General features: G+C 41.0%; 1 protein-coding gene across 4 annotated transcripts in view; it reads right to left on the bottom strand.

Moving 5' to 3' along the window:
- Window positions 1-22,270, bottom strand: part of STXBP5L (syntaxin binding protein 5L) — a 444,549-nt gene that overhangs the window by 91,572 nt on the left and 330,707 nt on the right. For 3 of the 4 annotated variants that reach the window (XM_084624313.1, XM_084624314.1, XM_084624315.1), the window contains exons 16-19: window positions 18,134-18,306; window positions 11,533-11,658; window positions 2,083-2,234; window positions 332-403 (exon numbers count right to left, since the gene is read on the bottom strand). In XM_084624313.1, the coding sequence (XP_084480439.1) occupies window positions 332-403; window positions 2,083-2,234; window positions 11,533-11,658; window positions 18,134-18,306 (523 nt within the window). The remainder of the gene's footprint in view (window positions 1-331; window positions 404-2,082; window positions 2,235-11,532; window positions 11,659-18,133; window positions 18,307-22,270) is intronic. The other variant, XM_084624316.1, reaches the window with a different exon arrangement.

Genomic DNA, 22,270 nt, shown 5'->3' with positions numbered 1-22,270 from the left:
GTTAAAATTAACACAATAACAATGGATGTTAATGATCATCAGGAAGTTAACATTGCTGAATAATCCATTTTAAGGCCCAACCCCATGGTAAGTCAATGAGAGTTTTGTCATTGACTTCACTGGCACCAGAAACAGACCTGAAATGTTGGTGTAATGAAAACAATTGTCAGCACTCATCATGGTTTACATTTCTTGTAAAAGAAAATTTTAAAAATTTGCATGCATGCTGAATGTGTTTAAAGAAACACATTACGGAGCACAAACATATGGGTTTAAGTCCGGCATATTGTGATTGTGATAAAGCTGTTTGCCTAACCTTTATAGAACTTACTCTGATAGGAAGTACGGATCCGTTTCGTTAAATCAGGATAAAAGTTAGACAGGCCACGCATGCAAAAGTTGTCTTTGGAACATGCCAGTACACCAGCATCAGCAGCAGGCAGAGGAAAAAGAGGAAAAAAAAACAGTCTAAAGTGAAAGGATGTGATACCATATCCAGCATCTAGAACAGCCAAGGTGAAGAAATTTCAGCAGATGTTTACCCTCTGGTCAGAAGATATAACAAGGAAAATAATAATCCAGAAAAGTAAAGGGTGTGGGATGGATGGTGAGAAAGCAGCTGAGGTTTTATTCAGATGCATAATTTTGATGAGTGGTCTAAAAAAGATTGTTATTTTCAGTAGGTATTTATACAAGATGGGCTCAATTATCAGCTGCACAAAACAGCTGGAATGTTGCCCTAAAGCGACAGCCAAAGATTCTGCCTGACACAAGGGAATCCTCAGGTGGCACAAAGCTAGCCCAGCTAGCCCTACATCACCCATGGTCCCCCTCCTGTGCAGTTGCTGCAGTGTCTGGTTGAAGCGTGGTTAAAAGAGCAGCAAAGTTATGTGGGGGTTGCTGTGGCCCCAGCCAGACCAGGAGTTGCTCTCATAAGCTGTGGCAAGTTTACATCGTGTTTACACTTGGCATAGCTGAGAACTGAACCTGATGGGGTTAGATATTTGTAAAATGTAAAATAAACAGTATTTCAGGGACAAAAGTAGAACATGGAGGTTTCTTTAAGTTTTAATAATTTAGAGTCCAATCTTTCTTACACCAAAGTCAGTGGCAAAATTCCCACTGATTCCAATGAGAACATGACTGGGTGCCTTAGTGCAGGACATATTGATGAACATATAGTTGTCATAAATTAATAGTACACTATAATTTACATTTTTCAAAATTCATGACTAGATTATAAACCCTGAAGTTTTCATCCCAATTGCTTTGTAACCAAACTTTAAAATGTCATAACTGTGTCTGTTTTAATTGTGTAAAAATGAAACATACAGACAAAAATATTTTACACAAATATAAAGTACTCATTTTACTAATTTTCTGACACAAATGGAAATTTTATATTAACAGAAACATAAGGCAAAGTGTAATTGTATTGGTGGAAACTTAATTCCACTATGCAACACTTAATGAAGTCTGTCATATGCTTCTTGACATCAAATTTAAAAAAATTGCACAGACAGATTTAATGAGCTTCTATCAAGCGCTCTAGTTACTATATCCAATGGAGGAGAATAAAAATGTCTACTTCCTGTCTTAAGCTGCTTCAGCTACTTAATGAAGATGTCCCTGGGATGTGTTTTTTCAGTTAGTTCTTCGACCATAAAGATTTATTAAAAGACAAAAGCATGTGATTTGGCAGAGGATACATGTTGCTTTAAAGTGAAATCTTGCTTATCTGTCTAAAGCATTTGGCAACTGGAAAAAAAAGCAGCATATTGACTGTGCACATCATGAGCTAGCTAGCATTAAGACAATCAGTTTTTCTACTCCTTACAATTACTTGGGGCCTCAGCTAGGGAGATTACTTGCTGACCACCATCCCAAACAATTAAGCTTCAGATATAATGCTTTGCATTTGAGGAAGTTTCAATACCTAAGGAGCAGTCAGATTTCTCTCATGTGCTTCTATAAATTCCACTGGCTGGCAGATAATCATGCATTTCAAAAGCACTATAAAAAGCCGCAAGCAAGAAAACAAAGAATGAGTCGGGTTCAAAACAACTGTGTTTTATCTCCTACCTGCAGTGAACTGCTTGTTTTTGCGTGGAGAACGGGGCTGACGCTGGTATGGATCACTTGATCCGTATAGGTCAATGGTTCCCATGCTCAGCAATACTGTCTTCTGCATAAAATCCACAACAGCCAAACCATTGCAGTTCCCAAATGCAACTCTGAGAAAAGAAATGTTCCTCAAAGGCATTATACTCTTGCATTATATGGTATAATTAATAGAAATATCATTTAAAACAGCTACTACTGTGAATTTGCAATAATTTTCTAAGACCTTATTTTCAAAGCTTAAGTTTTTAATTGTAATTATAAATGGTTTTATAATTCTGAATTCAAACAAACTTTTGTCCTAAAATGCTGTAATTAACATTCAAAACAGATATAGTTTACCTTAATGAACACTCACTTTGCATGTTTTATTGTTGTAATAATATCTAAACATTGCTGTATGGAACAATATATCCGTAGTAATTACAACCATGTGGTAGATAATGACAATTAAGTGCACAAATCTTACATTATATATAACTAGCGCCCTACCAAATTCATGGACGTACAAAAAAGTGTCAGAGACCGTGAAATCTGGTCTCCCCCATGAAATCTGGTCTTTTGTGTACATGTACTATAATTTTTTTTGTCCTTTCTTTTCTCCCACTGTACAAAACAAGATTCCACACAGCAACCATAGAGCTACAGCTACCAGGAACGACAAAAGCAAAAAGTCAGTCAGTCAGAGGAGGAATATATAGCTGAGTTTCATATTGTTATTTAAAAAATGACTAAGGCCATGATTTTCAAAGCAGCACAAGGGATTTAGGTGTTCAATTCCCACCAAAATTCAATCGGAGTTGAGTGCCTGATTTCATCTGGCTCCTTTGAAAACAGGTCCATCAATCTTATAGTAGATGTTTAATATATATTAGAAAAGCAATATAGATGGGAGAATGGTAGTATGGGAGAAGTGGAATCACTACAACAAACATATTCACTAGAAGAAATGGTTTCTCACCTCAGACAGCTGTTATTCTTTGAGATGTGTTGTGTATGCCATCATACTAAGTGTGTGAACACACTGTGCACCAGTGTTGGCGAGTTTTCCTTAGCAGTACCCACAGGGGAGGCCACTCCTGCACCTTGCTGTTCTTGATGCTCCACGCCAAGAGCTTCGTACTGGATTCTTAGATGACAGGCTCTGATATACTGGGGAAGGAGGGTGGGTCGTGTAATAGACATATGCAACACATCTCAAGGAACAGCAGTTATGAGAGGAGAGTAAACATTTTTCTTTGTGTTACTGCTTATGTCCATTATACTAGGTGTCTTCCAAGCAGTTTCCGCTGGAGAAGGGCTAGGAATCTCATCGGATGAAGGACTGCAGGACTGCTTTCCCCAAATTCGTGTCTTCTCTTGATGTGGTAAATACACTAATTGCATCTAGCAAAAGTGTGGACTGAAGACCATTTTGCCACCCTCCAGAGATCTATAAGAAGGATGTTTCTCACAACCACTGTGGAGGTTGTGTGTGCTCTGGTTGACTGCACAGAGATTTTCATGAGGCATGATGCCCTTGATCTTGTAATATATGACAATACAGCTGGTGATCCACTTGGAAAGCCACTGCAATGTTACAGGATGCCATCCCTTTCTTCTGCATAGGAGACAAACAGCTGGGAAGAGACCCGAATAGGCTGCTTTGAGACATGCAGCTGCCTGGATGAAGTGGCGGCAGCGGGTGGTTGGGGACTCCTCCCTCCTTGCTTCTGTTTTTGCCTAGACTGATCTGCTTGTCTAGGCATATAATACTGCTGCCTTGGTTGAAACACGGGTCAAAATTTTGTTCTCTTGGGGTCTGGTGTATATAGGGGCAGGGATGTCAACACTGGCCTAGAATCTTTTAACATATGCCGTGCTTCATCCATCTTCCAGAAGAATAAGGCACAGCCCCTGAAGGGGAGAGCTTCAAAAATCTGTTGTACTTCTACAGGGATCCCCGATAACAGGAGGCATAACAAGCAACTGATGGTTACTGCCATCACCATGAATTTGGCAGCCAAGTCTGCCACATCCAGGGAAGTCAGCAGAGCGGACAGTGCGACCACCGCACCTGTCCCCTGTGTCCTGGTCTTCACGCAGGTCTTGTCCCCCATCCCTCATTGTGTCCAGACTCCAGTCCTGTATTATTCCCCCACATCGTTCTACCCATGTATTGCATGGCTCCCCTCCCCCAGCCTCACATCAGAGACCCAGCTGGCTGGGAGAAGCTCCTCCTGAACCCTGGGTGACCTTCAGATTGACACCCAGAAGGGTTCACTCAGGATGGGAGGGCCAGAGCCAGAATTGGTGGAGCAGATGGAGCCCCATCTCACAAGTCCTAGCACATGGCTCTCTTAAAGATAGATCCCTAATGTGGGGTGGGGCTGGCCAGAACCGCTGGCTCCTTGGGTTGGGGGATCCCAGTGGGGGTCCTTCCAGGGAAACCTGTTTATAGAGGAGCAAGCTGCTCTATTTTCTACTTTGTCACCCCTAAAGGGAAACTGACCAGAGGGTAGGAGGGGGCATTCAGGAAGCTGCAGGTGCAGCAGATTGTCTTGAACAGTCACTGCTTGGAAGATGCCCTAGATTCCCGTAGGAACCCACTTCATACTGCGAGGAGGAGGAGAACGTCAAAGCCATTCTCTTCTTAGGCTTCAGAGGCTGAAGGTACTCAAAGAACATGTGTCTCTTTGAGGACTGCCCCAATAAGGGGGATTTTCTCCTGTCTCTGTTCACAGGGAAAGCTGGGGGAACACTCCTGGACAGAGTGTTGAGGAATCACTTCTATCCAACTGAGGTGGATCCAATGCTAGGTGAAGGGTGCCTCCATGAAGATGTATCTGAGATGCTCTTCTCTTAGCTTGTTAATTCTTGTCTTGAAGCCCTGTCAAATCAGGTATCTGTCCCTGATGTGACCCTCACCCAAGCACTTCAGACAGTGAGGGTGAGGGATACTCATGGCCAACAGCCTGGGACACCCAGAGTAGGGCTTGAAGCCAGGGGACTTTGGTGTAAGTTCCCCTGGAACCACTTAAGCCCAGAGTTCAGACTACAGAGAACAGGAACAAATAGAAAATAAAGAAAATGGAATCCAAGGGAGGCAAAATGAGTACCACTATTACTAACAACAACTATGACAGAACATTCACAGAAGGAATGCACTGACAGCATGCTCCAACCACTGACCATGGATCCACCCTTAGACTTTCAACAAGGGTTTGTTGAGTTAAATAAGAACATCCACAGTTATATTAGACAGGATAACATTTTGTATACAGTATACAAACCTTCATGTTTCAGGGCACAGGCCAAGCTCTAACTGATGGGGGTTTGCAAGGAAACTATCCCTATTGTCCATTATGGGGATTCTTGAATCTTTCTGTGAAGTATCTGGTACTACCAACTGTCAGAGACAGGGATTTGGATTAGATGAACCACTGGGCTAAGCTGTTAAAGCAAGTCCTATGTTCCTACATAAATAAAAGACCAATTTGTACTAAGCAAGTAAAAGGGATCAAAATGAGGCAACATAGCGCTGTACAAAAAGAAGACTGGAGCGTGAACAAAACACAATCTCTTTTCTGTGATTTGAGACAACAGAAATGCTAGTCATCTGCCTCTAGAAAATGATGTGGCTGAGGCCTTTGTTGAACACAGTAAAAATAAAAATAAAAAACATGTAAAGAGATAGTGATCAGTGAGATCTTTCTGAAAGTAACCGTTACAAAATACTCTAAATACAATAGTAAGGACCAAGCTGGGCAATTGGCTACAGGAGAAAATCTCAAATGAGTCCTTATCACCCTGAAAGCCATCTGACTGTTGTAAGAAGGATTTTTTAAGGGAATGGGACATTCCATGAGGCGTTCTAGATAAAGGAGGAGTCTCTGGCATTGGTTTATCATGAGGACTATCAGGCCCAGAAAGCAAAGACAGAGAGATACAGTAAAGATGGTTTAAACCCAGTTCAACCTGATCTTTTGGAACATTAATGAAAACAGGGGAGGAATAGAGAGTCACACAAGCTAATGTAAGACTAATCATGGTTTACAGTGTGTCCGGTGGTCAACCACACATGGTAAAGCTCACTGCCAAAGAAAAATCAAGAGTATACCTCCTAATTGAGATTACACTCTCCAGGGATTTGGGTCTGGTAACTCATCCAGTCTGCCTGAATAGTCTTTTGGCCATGATGTACATCACTCTCATGGAAAGTGCTGGAGTGCATCTGTGATGGTCCTCAATCGAGGGTCGGTTTGTCGGATAGTGTCATCTGGTGGTCAGGCCTAAGGCCCATGACCTGCAGTGGGATTGTTGGTAAGGGAGCCTGGACCTTCCCACTTCACCAGGCTCCAACCCAGGGCCCTTTGAGGACTGTCAGTGATCTGACAACCAAGGCTGCTTAAGGCTGCCCTCTCTGGGCGACTTCCTATCTCCCCACCTGTGACTGCGAGGAGTGGTAGATACGCTGGAGGGGAGGGATAGGATACAGAAGGACCTAGACAAATTGGAGGATTGGGCCAAAAGAAATCTGATGAAGTTCAATAAGGATAAGTGCAGGGTCCTGCACTTAGGATGGAAGAATCCAATGCACCGCTACAGACTAGGGACCGAATGGCTAGGCAGCAGTTCTGTGGAAAAGGACCTAGGGGTGACAGTGGACGAGAAGCTGGATATGAGTCAGCAGTGTGCCCTTGTTGCCAAGAAGGCCAATGGCATTTTGGGATGTATAAGTAGGGGCATAGCGAGCAGATCGAGGGACGTGATCGTTCCCCTCTATTCGACATTGGTGAGGCCTCATCTGGAGTACTGTGTCCAGTTTTGGGCCCCACACTACAAGAAGGATGTGGATAAATTGGAGAGAGTCCAGCGAAGGGCAACAAAAATGATTAGGGGTCTAGAACACATGACTTATGAGGAGAGGCTGAGGAAGCTGGGATTGTTTAGCCTGCAGAAGAGAAGAATGAGGGGGGATTTGATAGCTGCTTTTAACTACCTGAAAGGGGGTTCCAAAGAGGATGGCTCTAGACTGTTCTCAATGGTAGCAGATGACAGAATGAGGAGTAATGGTCTCAAGTTGCAGTGGGGGAGGTTTAGATTGGATATTAGGAAAAACTTTTTCACTAAGAGGGTGGTGAAACACTGGAATGCGTTACCTAGGGAGGTGGTAGAATCTCCTTCCTCAGAGGTTTTTAAGGTCAGGCTCGACAAAGCCCTGGCTGGGATGATTTAACTGGGAATTGGTCCTGCTTCGAGCAGGGGGTTGGACTAGATGACCTTCTGGGGTCCCTTCCAACCCTGATATTCTATGATTCTATGACTGTCCCCAGGTCACCAGCTCCGTTAAGGTGGCGTGAAGGGTGCCTGCTCACCACAAGGCACCTCCTGGGGGCAGCGTACAGTGTGGTAGCTCTCTTTCTCAGGTGGCAGCTGCCTCCTCCCATGGTATGGTCCAGACTCCAGGGCCATCTCAGTCCAAGGGCTTTCCCCTGCTGGGGTAGTCCAAACAAAAACAAAAGGGAGTACTGAAGTCCAGAGTTCATATGAGGGGAGAGGGAAATGTTGCTCCATCAGGCTGCCTCTGTGGCAGGTCCTCCCTTCCCTCCATGAGGGACCTTTGGGCAGTTGTCTTAGGGATAGATTCTGCCTTCCCTCAGGCTCTCCTCTGCTGGAGCAGCAGCTTGCAGGTCTGCTCTCTTCCCTGGTCTGCACCAAATGAGCGGTTCCCCCATCTTTTAACTCCTCCTCCAGTTGGAGCATTTCCTACAGGTGTGGTGAGGCTGGGCCCAAAGTAATTCCTTAACCCCTTGTTGCCCAGTGTTGGGTTATAAACCCCATCACAGCATCCTAAGAATATAAACCCATTGCTTGTGAGCACGGCTTTATAACATATCCTCATATGCTGGCATAGTCTATGGTCAAACAACTGACATAGAGCTCAAAAAACAGATTTCCTGACGAAGAATTTCTGAAGTGGCAAAGAAGGTACCAGACCCAATAATCAATATCTATACAGGCTGCATATCAGCATAATAGATCTAAGCCTGACCACCACTGTCTGGGTTTCTGACAGAATTTTTTTCAAGAAAGCATTGAAGACCTCTAACCAGTCTGAAGAGCATAATTAAGCTTTCCTGAATTAGGTAGGTTTTCGTTCTCAGTTTTATTCTTTCTAAAGCACTTCCATAATTTAGCTGCTTCAGACTAGACAGGTGAGGTTTCAAATTCAACTTAGAAGACAGAAAAATCTACTCAAACTCCTTACATATTCACGTGGGGTGCCATCAGAATTTTGGGAGATCTTTGGTAAAAGAAACCCTTACCAACTTGTTAAAAAAAAATCAGTTCACCTATTCAATATATGTTTTTAAAATTTTTTGTAAGTGGTCCAAATCAAAATGGATTTTAATTAGACCACATAAAAGGCACATCTATGAGCTAAAGGTCAGATTTTTTTTATAATGGTAAAAGGATTTTCCCCACTTTCTTTATACTTGAAAGCAGTTAAACTGTTTTTGCTCAAATATCCCAAAACACTTTACTCCCTCAGGCAGAGATCAGACCTAGAAAATTTCACCCCAACAATGCAAGTTATAACTGAAAAACTTATAAGCGACTGCAAAAGAAAAACTTTTTAGATTGACACTGGCCAAACTAAACTACAGATGTGTTAGAGAGACAAGTTGGGTGAGATAATATCTTTTATTGGACCAACTTCTGCTGGTCAGAGAGACAAGCTTTTGAGCTACACAGAGCTCTTCCTCAGGACACAGCAGGCTACAACAATGCATATAGGTGTGTTATGCATTCTATAAAGAAGGAGGCTTAATAATACCTTTGACAGAGGAACAATATAAGTAGGAGAAGATTACTCCTACCAGACCTAAAGGCAAATAAAGAATTTCTCTGTCTTCTGTATGCAATCATAAACCTAATGAAGAGTTCAGAGTGAATTTCTTATTTCCCACTAGCTACTGTACTTGCTAACTGCTACTGAAAGAAACTGCATATTACATGCAGCACACCATTCAATTTCTTAAAGCTGATTTTTTGGGGGGAGGGCGGAGTGCTTGTGCTTTTCATTAATTAATTAATTAAATATTTTTCATAATAGCAAAGCTAAGATCTTGATCAGACATTTCTTGGCAGTTAAAATTTGGAGGAGCTGAGGACCTGGGGCTCACGTGGAGGGCTAGGGAACACACAAACTGGTTATTAATTTTCAGGAAAGGCCTTCTTAGTTGGTCATTGTTTTAATTTAATTTAATATTTTTATATATTTTAAAATATACTAACATATATATATACCTGCAGAATTTTGCCACCCTTTTTTCTACTTTTATAATGGAAACCAGTAGTGTGATGATTCTCTTTAATTGCATGAAAGTGTAAATATTTCTAATTTGAAGCTTGCAAGAGCTCAAAGTAAACAGAAATAAAGTGAAATATATTGAATTTCACAACACATCAACTGCCTCATATTTGTTATGTAAGGTGTTTTTTAACCTTTGTTTTTATACATGCTTTGTACCTGCAGTAATGGTGTGACAGCTGTGGAGTTGCTATGTATTACTCTATGTATGAACATGGATATGTAATAAAGGTATGTCTATTGTACATGGCCTGCTCAGTGAGATAAAGTTACTGTATAAGATGATGGAAGTAAGGGTACTTGAAGTGGTTTCCATTATATACCGGGTTTACAGTTTGGTTCAATGGCTCTCAGCACCTCCCCTATACAAATTGTAACTATGGTGGGTTAACAGAATTTCCTGTATGACTGCACTGATCTAATTTAATAGGGGGCCGTGGGAAGAATAAACAGGAAGGCAACACAATGGTCCCACATAAACAACCTCCCAACAAACACCGGGGGGCAATTACAAGATAATGGCCTATTTCCAGGCTCGAGGATGAAGTGACAGCTGTTTTGCCAGGGTGGGAGGCCACAGATCAAAAGAACAGTAAAGAGTTAAAAAGTCTTCTGAGGAAGAGAAGGGGCTGTCACTTGTCAAAAGCTGTCTGGGCTGAGACAATAGATACTCTGTGGAGGCAGTCTAGAGCAGTCAGGCCTTCCCAGATCAAGGAAATGGTAAACCTCAGGGAAAAGCTCAATATGCATACAATCAGTTTCATTATTTTTAAGATCTGTATTCTCTGAAATGCTTTTGTTCTAAATAAACAATATTTTGCTTCAAAGAGGCTGGTCACCATAGGGGCTGGAACTAGGGGTGCTGGAGGTGTTGCTGCACTCCCTGGCTTGAAGTTCTTTCCACCATATACAGAGTTTACAGTTTGGTTCAATGACGCTCAGCACCCCCACTATGCAAATTGTTCCAGCACCCTTCCTGGTTGCTGCTTACCACTGTCATTGCTCCCAGAGAATAGAACAGAATTGCAGCGGCTGGCCATAAATCGGAGTGCTGAGGTAATCATGGTTAGTACCAGGGCACTGCAACCCAGGGCCCAGTCTGAGGATGGAGAAATGAGTGATTCCACCCTGAGCCTGGTGATAGCTAGACCTGGAAAGGGGTGCACTCAATGAGATCAGGAGGAATCAGAGGTGAAGTTTGCCTAGGTATTGTGAAAAATGCATTCTGGCAAAGGTAAAATTAATGAAATTTCTAGATTTCATGACTAGGAGCCGACCACTACCTCAGGACAGACAAATGTTTTCACACTAATACAAAGGTTATGGCTGAGATTTTCAAAGGGGCCTCTGAGGGGCAAGTGCTCAAATTTATACTCAAAGTCAGTAAGAGCTGGGCACCTAATTCCCAGAGGCCCCCTTGGAAACACCAACCTGTACCTTTATACCCGAGTGATATCTTCTCTACTAGAAACAAACTTGTAAAGACTCTTTTCCTGATTTGATGCACATGTGCATTTCCCATCAGTATGAAATGGAATCAAATGGGCTGTGCTGGTTGGAAAGGATACATGGCCAGTGCATCACAACCTTTTCCAGCTGGTTTTCTTTGGAGACATAGCCATAAACAAAAATTGTCCCTTCTAACAGGTACCCAAGTGAAGGCAGCAGTGACATCAGTGCCTGCCTTCTATCAAGGTGTCACAGATAGGTCTAATTTACACCCCCTTGTGCCAGCTGCAGGTCATTTTGTGATAATATTAAGATATCTTTAAAAAAATTATAACTCAGAAAGGTGAATTTGGTTTTGATTAAAAAGACAGGGATATTATGTGAAAGATGCCATCATGAGAATGTCAGATTAACTTCTCATATTACATCTTTTATGTGGGTTACTTGTTCTTGTAATTTTTTAGCCAAGAACCTAGCTTAAAGCAACTTTTGATTTTTCATGGTGACTTTTAAGTGTCTGCAGGGAACTTCAAAGTATAACGGAAACATATATTGCTTAGTTGAGTAAACAATAAATCAATACAACATGATTTTTAGTTACTTACAGTCCATAGGCTGAGTTTACGGCCAGACTGGTGATTTGTTGAGGAGGCTCACCATCCACCCACACCAACTGAATAACAATTTCTGCTTGGTAACCAGGAGGCATTCGCACCGGTCGAGTCTTAACACTAAGAAGAAAAAGGGACACAAAATAGAAACACATAAACAAAATGATTAGGGTACAATAATAGAAACTATTTACCCTGAGGAGATAATAGTGAAGCCAACTTCCCTTATAGGACTGAATCAGCACTGAAAAGGAATTCCCACAATACTTTTAATATAGTTGTATATTAAGACTATATATTCCAATTAGAGCTGTGTAGAGAATGAAAATTCCATTTCTTGGAAGGTTTCAATGAGGTTTCAGATTAGGAATGAAACCTGAAAATGTCAAAATTCTCCACAAAAGAAAATTCAAATTTTTGTTTGTTTGTTTGTTTTGGGTCAATTGAAATGTTTCATTTCAACAACATTGTTTTGTTTCATTACAAATTCAACTTTTTAAAATTTTATAATATATAGTGCAAAATAAAATAATTTAGAAACAAAAAGTCATTTCAAAAGAAAAAATTGAAATGTTTCATTCCAAGTGTTGAAATGGGACACCTCAACATTATTGGAAATTGTTTTCCCATTTTTCCCAAAACAAAATTTCTGCTAAATCAACAATCACTTTGTGAATAATTTCTATTTCAGTGAAACTGCATTTTCCGATGGAAAATGAAATGGTTGTGTCAAAGTTTTTCCAACCAAGCTCTAGTTCCAATCCAACGATAAAGAACCCACCCTGTAAAATTGTTCGTGGCACTGCTTGCTCTCTGTTATGCCTATCGTTAATTCCTGTACCTCCTCCTGAATATCACACACTCAGCTCCTGGGATGAACAGTTCTGCGTCCATGGACCCAGATCTGTAGATCCTGCTGTAACCCATTCCTAACTAGATAAGTGCTTAGACTAAATATTATTATGGGGAATTCTATTCAGTGGTGATTGATAAAATCTGAGAAATTCAAGAGTGACTATGCTTTAAAAGGCCCCATAAAGTGTTGATTCAACTTTTAATGTCCCCTTCTTATCTATCTAGCCGCATTTTTATGTAGTGCTCATCTCCGTGGTATCTGGATACCTAAAACTCATGAATCAGGCAAAGACTCCATCTCTCCTTCAATCCAACTAACCTGTTTTGTTAACTCTCCTTCCTTTGAGTACAATCACCCAGTAGCTAATCTAGCCTTGAAGACTGAATGGATTCTTATAAGAAAGACAAGGTGGCTGAGGTAATATCTTTTATTGGACCAATTTATGCTGGTGAAGGAGACAAGCTTTCAAGCTATACAGTGCTTTTTATACACGCTTCCTATACAGAGTTTGGTGCAGTTAGCAGTCTCTCTTCATGTGTTGTTATGGAAGGTGCAATTGTCTGCAAAGTAGGTCCCAGAGGTGTACCAAAGATGTTGCGAAAAGATTATTCTTCACCTACTGTATGGCTGCTTTCTCTTTTCAGTACCTTTCTTTGCTGACTGGTAGAATGTATTTATCATCTTCAAATACTGTATTGAAGACAATGTCCAATTTCTCTTAAATGCTGCAGTTTAAAATACCAGACATGCTCTTAAAATTATTTAAAATTCCAGTGGTATAAACCACACTTTATTAATCATAGTTTTTAACTCTCATGAGCTCATTAAAGTTGCTGTATATGTTCCTCACTTCAGTATTTACTCTTTAACAAGAAATGTATATTTTTCTTTGTAACTGAATTTCTTTACCATAGTGGTTACTTATCAGATTGCAATGAATGTTATTTTATTGAAAATAATTATGTACTGTTAACAGTGAAAATACAAATCATATCAAAATGAGGATCTGATAGGTTCTGTCTCATTTTTATAATACTACTCAGTTCTTATGGGGCATATACATTATACAAATTATGGGTCAATTTAATCCATGTTGTATATCTACTGACTTCAATGTAGTTACACCAGGGATGCATGTGGGGCATTGTTTTTAAGGATCTATACTTTTCTTATTGTTTATTGTTTCATATCTATGAAAAATTATATCTTCTCTGGGGGTGAATAAAGTGGTTTCTGGTAGGCAAGTTTTCCTTTTCAGCAAAACTCAAAAGTGGGACCCAAATAGCATAATAACCTTAGCTCATTATAGGCTAAATTGTATAGCTTTGTATTGTTTATTACCTTCAAGATCAACAGTACAGCAGTTTTAAGTAATGATGGCTCATTGATAAAAATAATTATGGGTTGGGCCTTTTTAATTTGTTTATATTGGACCTCTAACTTAGATTCTAAGGCCAGCGGGGACCATTATGATCATCTAGTCTGACCTCTTGTATAGCACACACCATAAGTCTTCTCCAAAATAATTCCCAGAGTATCTTTTTTAGAAAAACACGTAATCTTGATTTAAAAATTGTCAGTGATGGAGAATTCACCACGATCTTTGGTAAATTACTCCAGTGGTTAATTACTCTCACCACTAAAAATGTGTGCCTTATTTCCAATCTGAATTTGTCTAGCTTCACGCTCTAGCCATTGGATTATACCTTTGTGTGGATTATACCGTTGTGTTATGCCTTTCCCTGATAGGCTGAACAGCCCATTATTAAATATTTTTTCCTCAGATAGATATTTGAAGACTAATCAAGTCACTCCCTAAACTTCCCTTGTTCAGATAAATAGACTGAAGTCCCTGCATCTGTCACTATGAGGCATGTTTTCTAACTTTTTAATCATTCTTATGGCTCATCTCTGAACCCTCTTCAATCTATCAACATCCTTCTTGAATACAGAAGGGAAAAAACTTCTTTACTCCTACTCAAGATTACTCTGTTTATGCCTCTCAGGATTGCATTAGCTCTTTTCACCACAGCATCACACTGGGAGCTCATGTTCCACTGCTTATCCAGGGGTGGAGGGATAGCTCAGTGGTTTGAGCATTGGCATGCTAAACCCTGGGTTGTGAGTTCAACTTTTGAGGGAGCCATTTAGGGATCTGGGGCAAAAATTGGGGATTGGTCCTGCTTTGAGAAGGGGGTTGGAATAGATGACCTCCTGAGGTCCCTTCCAACCCTGATATTCTATGATTCTATGATCAAGTGAGCAAAAAGGGAGGGGGAGTGGCACTTTACATTAAAAATGGCATTACCTGTTTCTGAGTCACTGATAACTTCGAAGAAAATTATCTTGAATTCTTATGGATCAATGTCCTAACAGATAAAGCACAAGATGGGGTAGTACTAGATGTCTGCTACAGATCACCAAATCTCATTAGAGAACAGGATAAGCACCTCCTTACACACCTATCTATAATGTGTAGGGGGAATTGTTTATTATTTAGCCAGTGTGACTGATCCCTAATATGTTGAGCCCAGAACAGAGTGGAATCCCTAACAGGTGGAGCCCAAACATGCTGGAATGCATAGATGATTGGTGCCTCCCCATACTGGGGGGGCACAAGCTAAACGGCAGGACACGTGACTGTTCCACGTTTCTCCTCTGGCCAGCAACCCACCCAGCCTGGGGCCTCAGCACTTTCCGTGCTCCACATTACCTGCATGGGGAGATGGGGTGTTTCCTTCTCTCCCTGTGCCTCCCCCCAGCACATTCGGCCGCTCTCCCTGGCAGCTGAGTGGGGAGTGGGACGGAGCCGCTTCTGCCTAAGAGAGCCCGGCTGGGAGGCAGCAGCACCCCGCTCCCTGCCTAGGCTCAGCTGCCGGGGACAGGGGCTGAGCATGCTGGGGGGAAGGGGTGCTCCAGCTCGCTCGGTCCCTGTCCCCAGCTGCAGGGCCTTCCCGCTGCCGCCCCATCTGCTGGGGACAGGGGCCGAGTGAGCTGGAGCCCCCTCATCCCCCAGCATGTTTCCAGGATGTTGACAAAGACAAATGGACGTTAAAGAGACACTGGAAGTCTGGAAACAGAGTCTTGTTATTATTACAGCTACTTTTTGATGACAGTGATGATATTGCTCTCTCAAATAAGCAAAGACTCCACTGAGGCAGTTCTGGAAATGTTATTGTGTTCTAACAGCCTTCAAAAGAACCTCAATATTCAATATTCTCATCACTTCTCTGATTTTTTCGAATACATAATTTTTTTCCATTCACATTTTGAAATAAGAGCCTAATGTTTCTACTATCAAAAAATCTTTCGAAATATACATTACGTTCATGGAAATGCTTCATAGTGATAAAGAAATTCAAACCATGGAAAACAAAAAAACAACAGAATACCTCAGAGTAAAATCCTAGCCCCACTGAAGTTAATGGCAAAACTCTCTGACTTCTATGGGGCCAGGATATCTCCCTGGGTTGTTTTGGTTTTTTTCCTTTTTCCATTGCGTCTCCCACTGACTTCAGTGAGATTAAGCACATTCTTAAAGTTCATCTGCTTTGTTGAATAAGGATGGACTGATGAATTGGGTGCCAAAGTGAATAGGGCCACATATGTATAAACAACATAACTTTTCTTATGCTAATTAGACAATGCGTCTATGTTCTAAAACGTCACTTTCAGGAGCCCAAAAAACAGAGCTGTCAGTCACTGTTTATTTAAACTGATTTTGAAACAAAATGAGACATATTTAATAATATTTAAAGTAATTATGAATGCACTAAAATAAAAATAAACATTGATCTCTGCAATGCACTATAACTGCTGTTAAATTACAATTTATAAAACATTGTAAGGAATACTTTATCGTGAAGTCATTCAAAACCAGAACTCATTAGGGATTAGTTAGAACATATTAATCTACTCCACTCAGTTGTGATGTAAATAAGAGACAACAACTTTTTTCATTTCTTAAAACTCATAATACTTCTTTACACACAGTTAATAGAATAATAGAAATGTGGGGCTGGAAGGGGCTTGAGAGGTCGTCTAGTCCAGCTCCCTGGGCTGAGGCGGAATCAAGTGTATCTAGACCATCTCTGAGAGGTGTTTGTCTAACTTGTTTTTAAAATCCTCTGATAGAAATTCCACAACTTCCATTGAAAGCCTATTCCAGTACTTAACCATCCTTATAAACAGAAAGTTTTTCCTAATATCTAATCTAAATCTTCCTTCCTACAGATTAAGCCCATACTTCTTGTCCTACCTTCCATGGTCATGGAGAACAATTGATCACCATCCTTTTGATAACAGTCCTTAACATATTTGAAGTCTGTTACCAGGTCCCCCACCACTCTTGTTTTCTTAAAACTAAACACACTGAGCTTTTTTAACCTTTCCTCATAAATCAGGTTTTCTAAACCTTTTATCATTTTTGTTGCTTTCCTGTGGACTCTCTCCAATTAGTTCACATCTTTCCTAAAGTGTGGTGCACAGAACTTCACACAGTACTCCAGCTGAAGCTTCACCAGTGCAGAGTAGAGTGGGACTATTACTTCCTGGATTTTATATATGACACTCCTGTTAATACACCCCAGAATTATATTAGCTTTTTTTGCAACTACATCACATTGTTGGCTCATATTCAATTTGTGATTCACTACAACGTCCAGATCCTTCTCAGCTGTACTACCATCTAGTCATTTTATAGCTGTGCATTTGATTTTTCCTTCCTAAGCGTAGTACTTTGCACTTTTCTTGAAGTTCATCTTGTTGATTTCTGACCAATTCTGCAATTTGTCAAAGTCCTTTTGAATTCTACTCCTGTCCTCCAAAGTGCTTGCAACTTCTCTCAGCTTGGTGTCATCCAAAGATTTTATCAGCATACTTTCCACTCCATTATCCAAGTCATTAATGAAAATATTGAATAGTACCAGACCCAGGACAGACCCCTGCAGGCCCCCACTAGATATGTCCTCCCAATTTGACAGCAAATCATCCATAACTACTCTTTGAGTATGATTTTTCAACCACTTGTACATCCACCTAATACTAATTTCATCTACACCACATTCCACTAGTTTGCTCCCCCCTATATTAGGCCAGTAACACTATGTCTATCTCATGTCATTATCTCAACATGCTTTTTATTATTGTTTTATAAATACATAGTTTTTTTCTATAAATACATACAAGTTTTTCCTCAAAGGAAGATCGTAGCTCCATACTGGCATACTGATTGTAGTGTATATACTGGCAGTTGTGGACATGACTGTTTTATGGAGATCACTTTGTCAACACAAAAGACAATACTTTCCCCTGTAAACTAAAGGCTGATGCATGCTGAGATGCTTGCTTGTTTTCAGTTCAAAATTTTGGACTTTTTGTGTGTGTGTGTAGCTCTCATATCAGTTTAAAAGTCCAGATCTAATTTATAGGCCTCTCAACACAAAATCTTCTTTGGCATAATTGCTCATTCAGTGTCTTCCTAATCTTTATTTAAGATTATTGTCCCCTGATGTATTAAATTGTCTTTGTCTCATTTAATATTTTATATTAAATATTTCTATTTCTAGCCATTTTAAACCCTTTATATTATTTATCTCACTGTTGTTTGCCACAGATTCCAGTTTAGTATCATCTGTGGATTATATTGACATATTGTTTATCCTTCTTTTCCAATTCATTATGTTAAATATGGTTTATCTGAATGAGTAGAATACATTTTAAATAAGTGCATTAGTTTACCTAAGACATGGGATACTGTCCTTCATCATTCCTTCACATGCCACAGTGTTGGTACTGCCTGAAAGGCTCCTTAAGGAAGGAAGTTGGGATGAGGCATCAGGAAACGGAGGAATTATTTCTGGTTCAGGAGTAATGATATCTTCTACGTCATACTGAAGTCGCACCTCTAATGACTGAAGTAAATAAAAATCTAAGTTACAATTTATTAAAATGAGCTACTTAGACGTCATTGCTTTTAAATAGATAACACTAATTTTGTTTCTAACCATAAAAGCACAGTTATCATTGCTTTTTGCTATTAGAGATGGTTACTCATTAACATCTCAATACCAGCATCTGAAAACAATGCATCTGTCCCCAAGCTGGCAGAGAAATACCCAGTTGTATGCTTCCACCAGTGACTGTGACTCAGGCGCTTTCTGGCTGGTGAAAGAAACTGAGGGCACCTCAAGTCAAATTGGCAAATTGGGCCCCTATAAATAGCAATTCCCAACACTTCCTATGAAGAGGGAAATCTAGCACACAGCACAGAACTGACATGCTGATGGCATTGATGGGTGATCTTCCCTTCTCCACAGACAAGAGTCAGGCAATCACAATGAGATAACATAAGGTTCTTGCTCATTGGAAAACCACATTCCTGGCACATGAGCTCAGAAGCTTCTAGCAAGTACTGTCCAGTGGACTGCTCCATCCTTCCCCACTCACTTTAGGTTCTCAGGATGTGGGCATAATCATCCTGCATTTCTTCTCCCTAATTCAGGAAACCTTAACCCAAGACTTCATGGGCAAGGGGAATATTGGCAGGAAGTGTGAATCCATATGGGCAACCATCGTGGAGAACCACAGTTACCAAGGGAAGTTATTGATTTTTCTCCTTTGTGAACTGTCCAAATGGATCCCTATTCTGAAGAAATTAAGAAGCAGCAATGACCCTCAAGGAGGTGGTTCTGAGAAATACTAACTAACTAGTGACTGCAGGACTGTTCTGCTGAATTGGACATCAGATCTACAGTTAAAGACCCAGATCTAGAATGTAAATTATGCTGCATACAGATGTTTATAGAGCTCCAATATGCCTTTCATATTTCAGTCATGGAGACTTGTGAAAGCATGTATGGAAGATGTGTTAGATTTAGCTGAATGTCCAAAGGACATCTGCCAGATTCTAGCAGTCAAATATTGATCTGATTTGATCTGTAACAATACTGAGATGGGACACTAGATGGGGAGGGCTCTGAGTTACTACAGAGAATTCTTTCCCAGGTATGTGCCTCGTGGGTCTTGCCCACATACTCAGGGTCTAACTGATCACCATATTTGGGGTCAGGAAGGAATTTTCCCCCAAGTCAAATTGGCAGAGACCCTGGGGTTTTTTGCCTTCTTCTGCAGCATGGGGGCATGGGTCACTTGCAAGTTTAAATGAGTGTAAATGGTGACTCTGTAACTTGAAGTCTTTAAACCATGATTTGAGAACTTCAGTAACTCAGCCAGAGGTTATGGGCCTATTACAGGAGTGGGCGGGTGAGGTTTTGTGGCCTCAATGTGCAGGAGGTCATCAGACTAGATGATCACAAGGTCCCTTTTGACCATAGGGTCCCTGAGTCTATGATCTATTTGTGTTGGGATGGTCTGCTTTCTGGTCTTATCCCCACGTGACACAAAATGTCTGTGGAGCTTGTGGATAAGTCTGATCCTATTTAGATAATAACTAAGTGCCCTCTTTACATCTATATTGTGAAGGTTGGTGTCCTCTGGATGTGAATGAGAATTGAAGAAAAATACAGGTAGGCTTATGGCCTGGTTGAGATGGAAACTAGGGTCCTCTTTAGATAGGAAATTGGGGTGAGGATGCAGGACCAAAGTATCCTTATGGAACATAGCGTAAGAGGGCTGAACCATCAGGTCCTGATCTACTAACTCTCTGGCTGAAGTTACAGCTAAGATGATTATTATCCTCAGAGACAGATGGTAGGTAACACAGTTCAATACGGCTTGCAATAGGGTCCCCATTAGCTTTGTTGGTCTATGGTCCAGTTCCCTTAATGGAGATGGTCTCACATGATATTATTTATTATTTGTATTACAGTAGTGCCCAGAGATCCCTATTGAGATTGGGGTCCCACTGCACTAGGTACTGTACAGATAAATAGTAAGAGACAGTCCCTGCCCTGAGGTCTAATCTTATGAGACCAATCAAAGGCTGAGAGGGGAAAACAGAGGTACAAAAAAGATGAAGTGACCTGCTAAAAGGTCAAACAGCAGGTCAGCAGCACAATTTCTTTGGATCCAAGGGCACCCCCCGAGGTGGCTGAGCTCTGATCAGCTAATCTTCTAAGTATGAGTGGACCCTGAAGCCCTGACATTTGGGAAAAGTAGTGGTATCATAGAAAGATCCCAGGGTACACAAAGTTAATGCAGAGATCTTCTCCCTCACAAAATCAAAGATATCTCCAGTGAGAAGCGTGTCAAGATGTGAAGGTAAGCTAATATGAGCCCATGTCACCATATGGAATTTTGGCTTCATGATGTATTTGTGTAATCACCTTGGATCCACTAGGGATGCAGACTCCCTGTTTGGGTACCAAGAAATAAATGAAGAACCTCTTGTATTGGCAAGGGACCTCTTCTATAGCCCCATGTGTGTCCCTTACCAGTGTCTCATAAGAGAATCCTGAAAGATATGGAGAAAGGGGAAGGGTACAAACCCACAACACAGACTGCCTGGAGGGTTTTGATCATTTTATCAGACTTGCTGTCTGGAACTCAGTGCTGCAGCCAAGCTTGCCAGTGAGGCAGGATAGACGGCTGGCAAAATACTTGGATCTAAGTATGAGAGATGAGTGCCTCAGGGTAGCCTTCTGGCCTGCTGGAGGTCAGGAAGAGTTTTACCTCTGGAACCTGAAGGGAACGGATTTCCTCCTAAATGAAGCTATATAGACATCAAATCTGAGAGTCGCCCCTTCTTCAAGATGTCATCTATCTTTTCCTAACAAATCAGGAGTCTTAAAGGAAGACCCCGCTACCATGCTCAAAACATCCTGTTGTAAATTCAAATTCTTGAACCAGGAAGATCAGTGCATGATAACTGATGTCATTACAGACTTGGCAGTACTGTCAGAGATATCATATGCTGATCACTGCAGGGCATGTTCACATCATTCGAGAGCTGATCCAAAAGGAAGAATCACCTCAGTCCAGTAACCACATAAGGAAGTGATACTTCATCAACACTACTTGACAGTTGGTGATTCTCTGCTGCGGTGTGGCTGAGGAATATACCTTACCCTAACAGACCCATTTATTTGTCATCCATACCTACAGATAAAGACCTAGAGGCTACAGCTTGGTGACATTTTTCATTGGCTTTTGCTACTACTAGATAATACGGAGTTGGATGACAGTAAAAGTACTGTGAGCTGGGTGAAACTTTGTTATGGGCTGAGTGAAAAAAAACACCTCAATAAGGTTGATGGGTGTGAACGTACACTACAAATTAGTACAACTGTAAGGATAAGTTAATCACAAATTCTCATCTAAAACAAAAGGGTTATGTGAATCCACCTGAAGTTTTAGACTGTGTGGGTGGAGCGGCTTTTGCTGAGTATAGTTTTGGGTAAAGTGTGTGTGTGTGTGTGTGTGTGTACATGTGTGCACGTGCACATGTGTATGTCTGTGAGGGAAAGAAGAAAAGGGAACAGAAACAGAGAGACAGAGACAAAAAACAAGAAAGGCAACAGCAGCCTATGAGCACAGTGGAAAAAGCTAGAGAGAAAATTTTTGGGTCCTGTGTTGGCTAAAGAGGCTTGGGGCTGTAAGCTAAGAAACCTTTCTTTTGTTTCTAGCTGCTCCTGCGTTAGAGAAGCAGGACCTTGTGCGTTCCTTGTAAATAAACAAGATTGCATCAAAGAAAATACCAGATTCCATCACCAATCTCTACCTCCAACTGGAACATCTCCAGGGCCCCAAACTTTGACTAGCCATTAAGGAAGAAAAGGGGCAATAGTAATAAATCTTTTGAGGAACTAGAGATAGAACAGTCTTTTTGCTTTGGGACAGAAGGCTAAGAGAAACCCCTGGATTCATCTGGGGAAGGTAAGGATGGTGGAGATCTTTCTGGTACATCAGACACTTCCA

Source organism: Lepidochelys olivacea (assembly GCF_965140295.1).
Source record: "Lepidochelys olivacea isolate rLepOli2 genome assembly, chromosome: 1".
Lineage (NCBI taxonomy): Eukaryota > Metazoa > Chordata > Testudines > Cheloniidae > Lepidochelys > Lepidochelys olivacea.
This window is presented reverse-complemented; position numbering and strand designations above follow the sequence as displayed.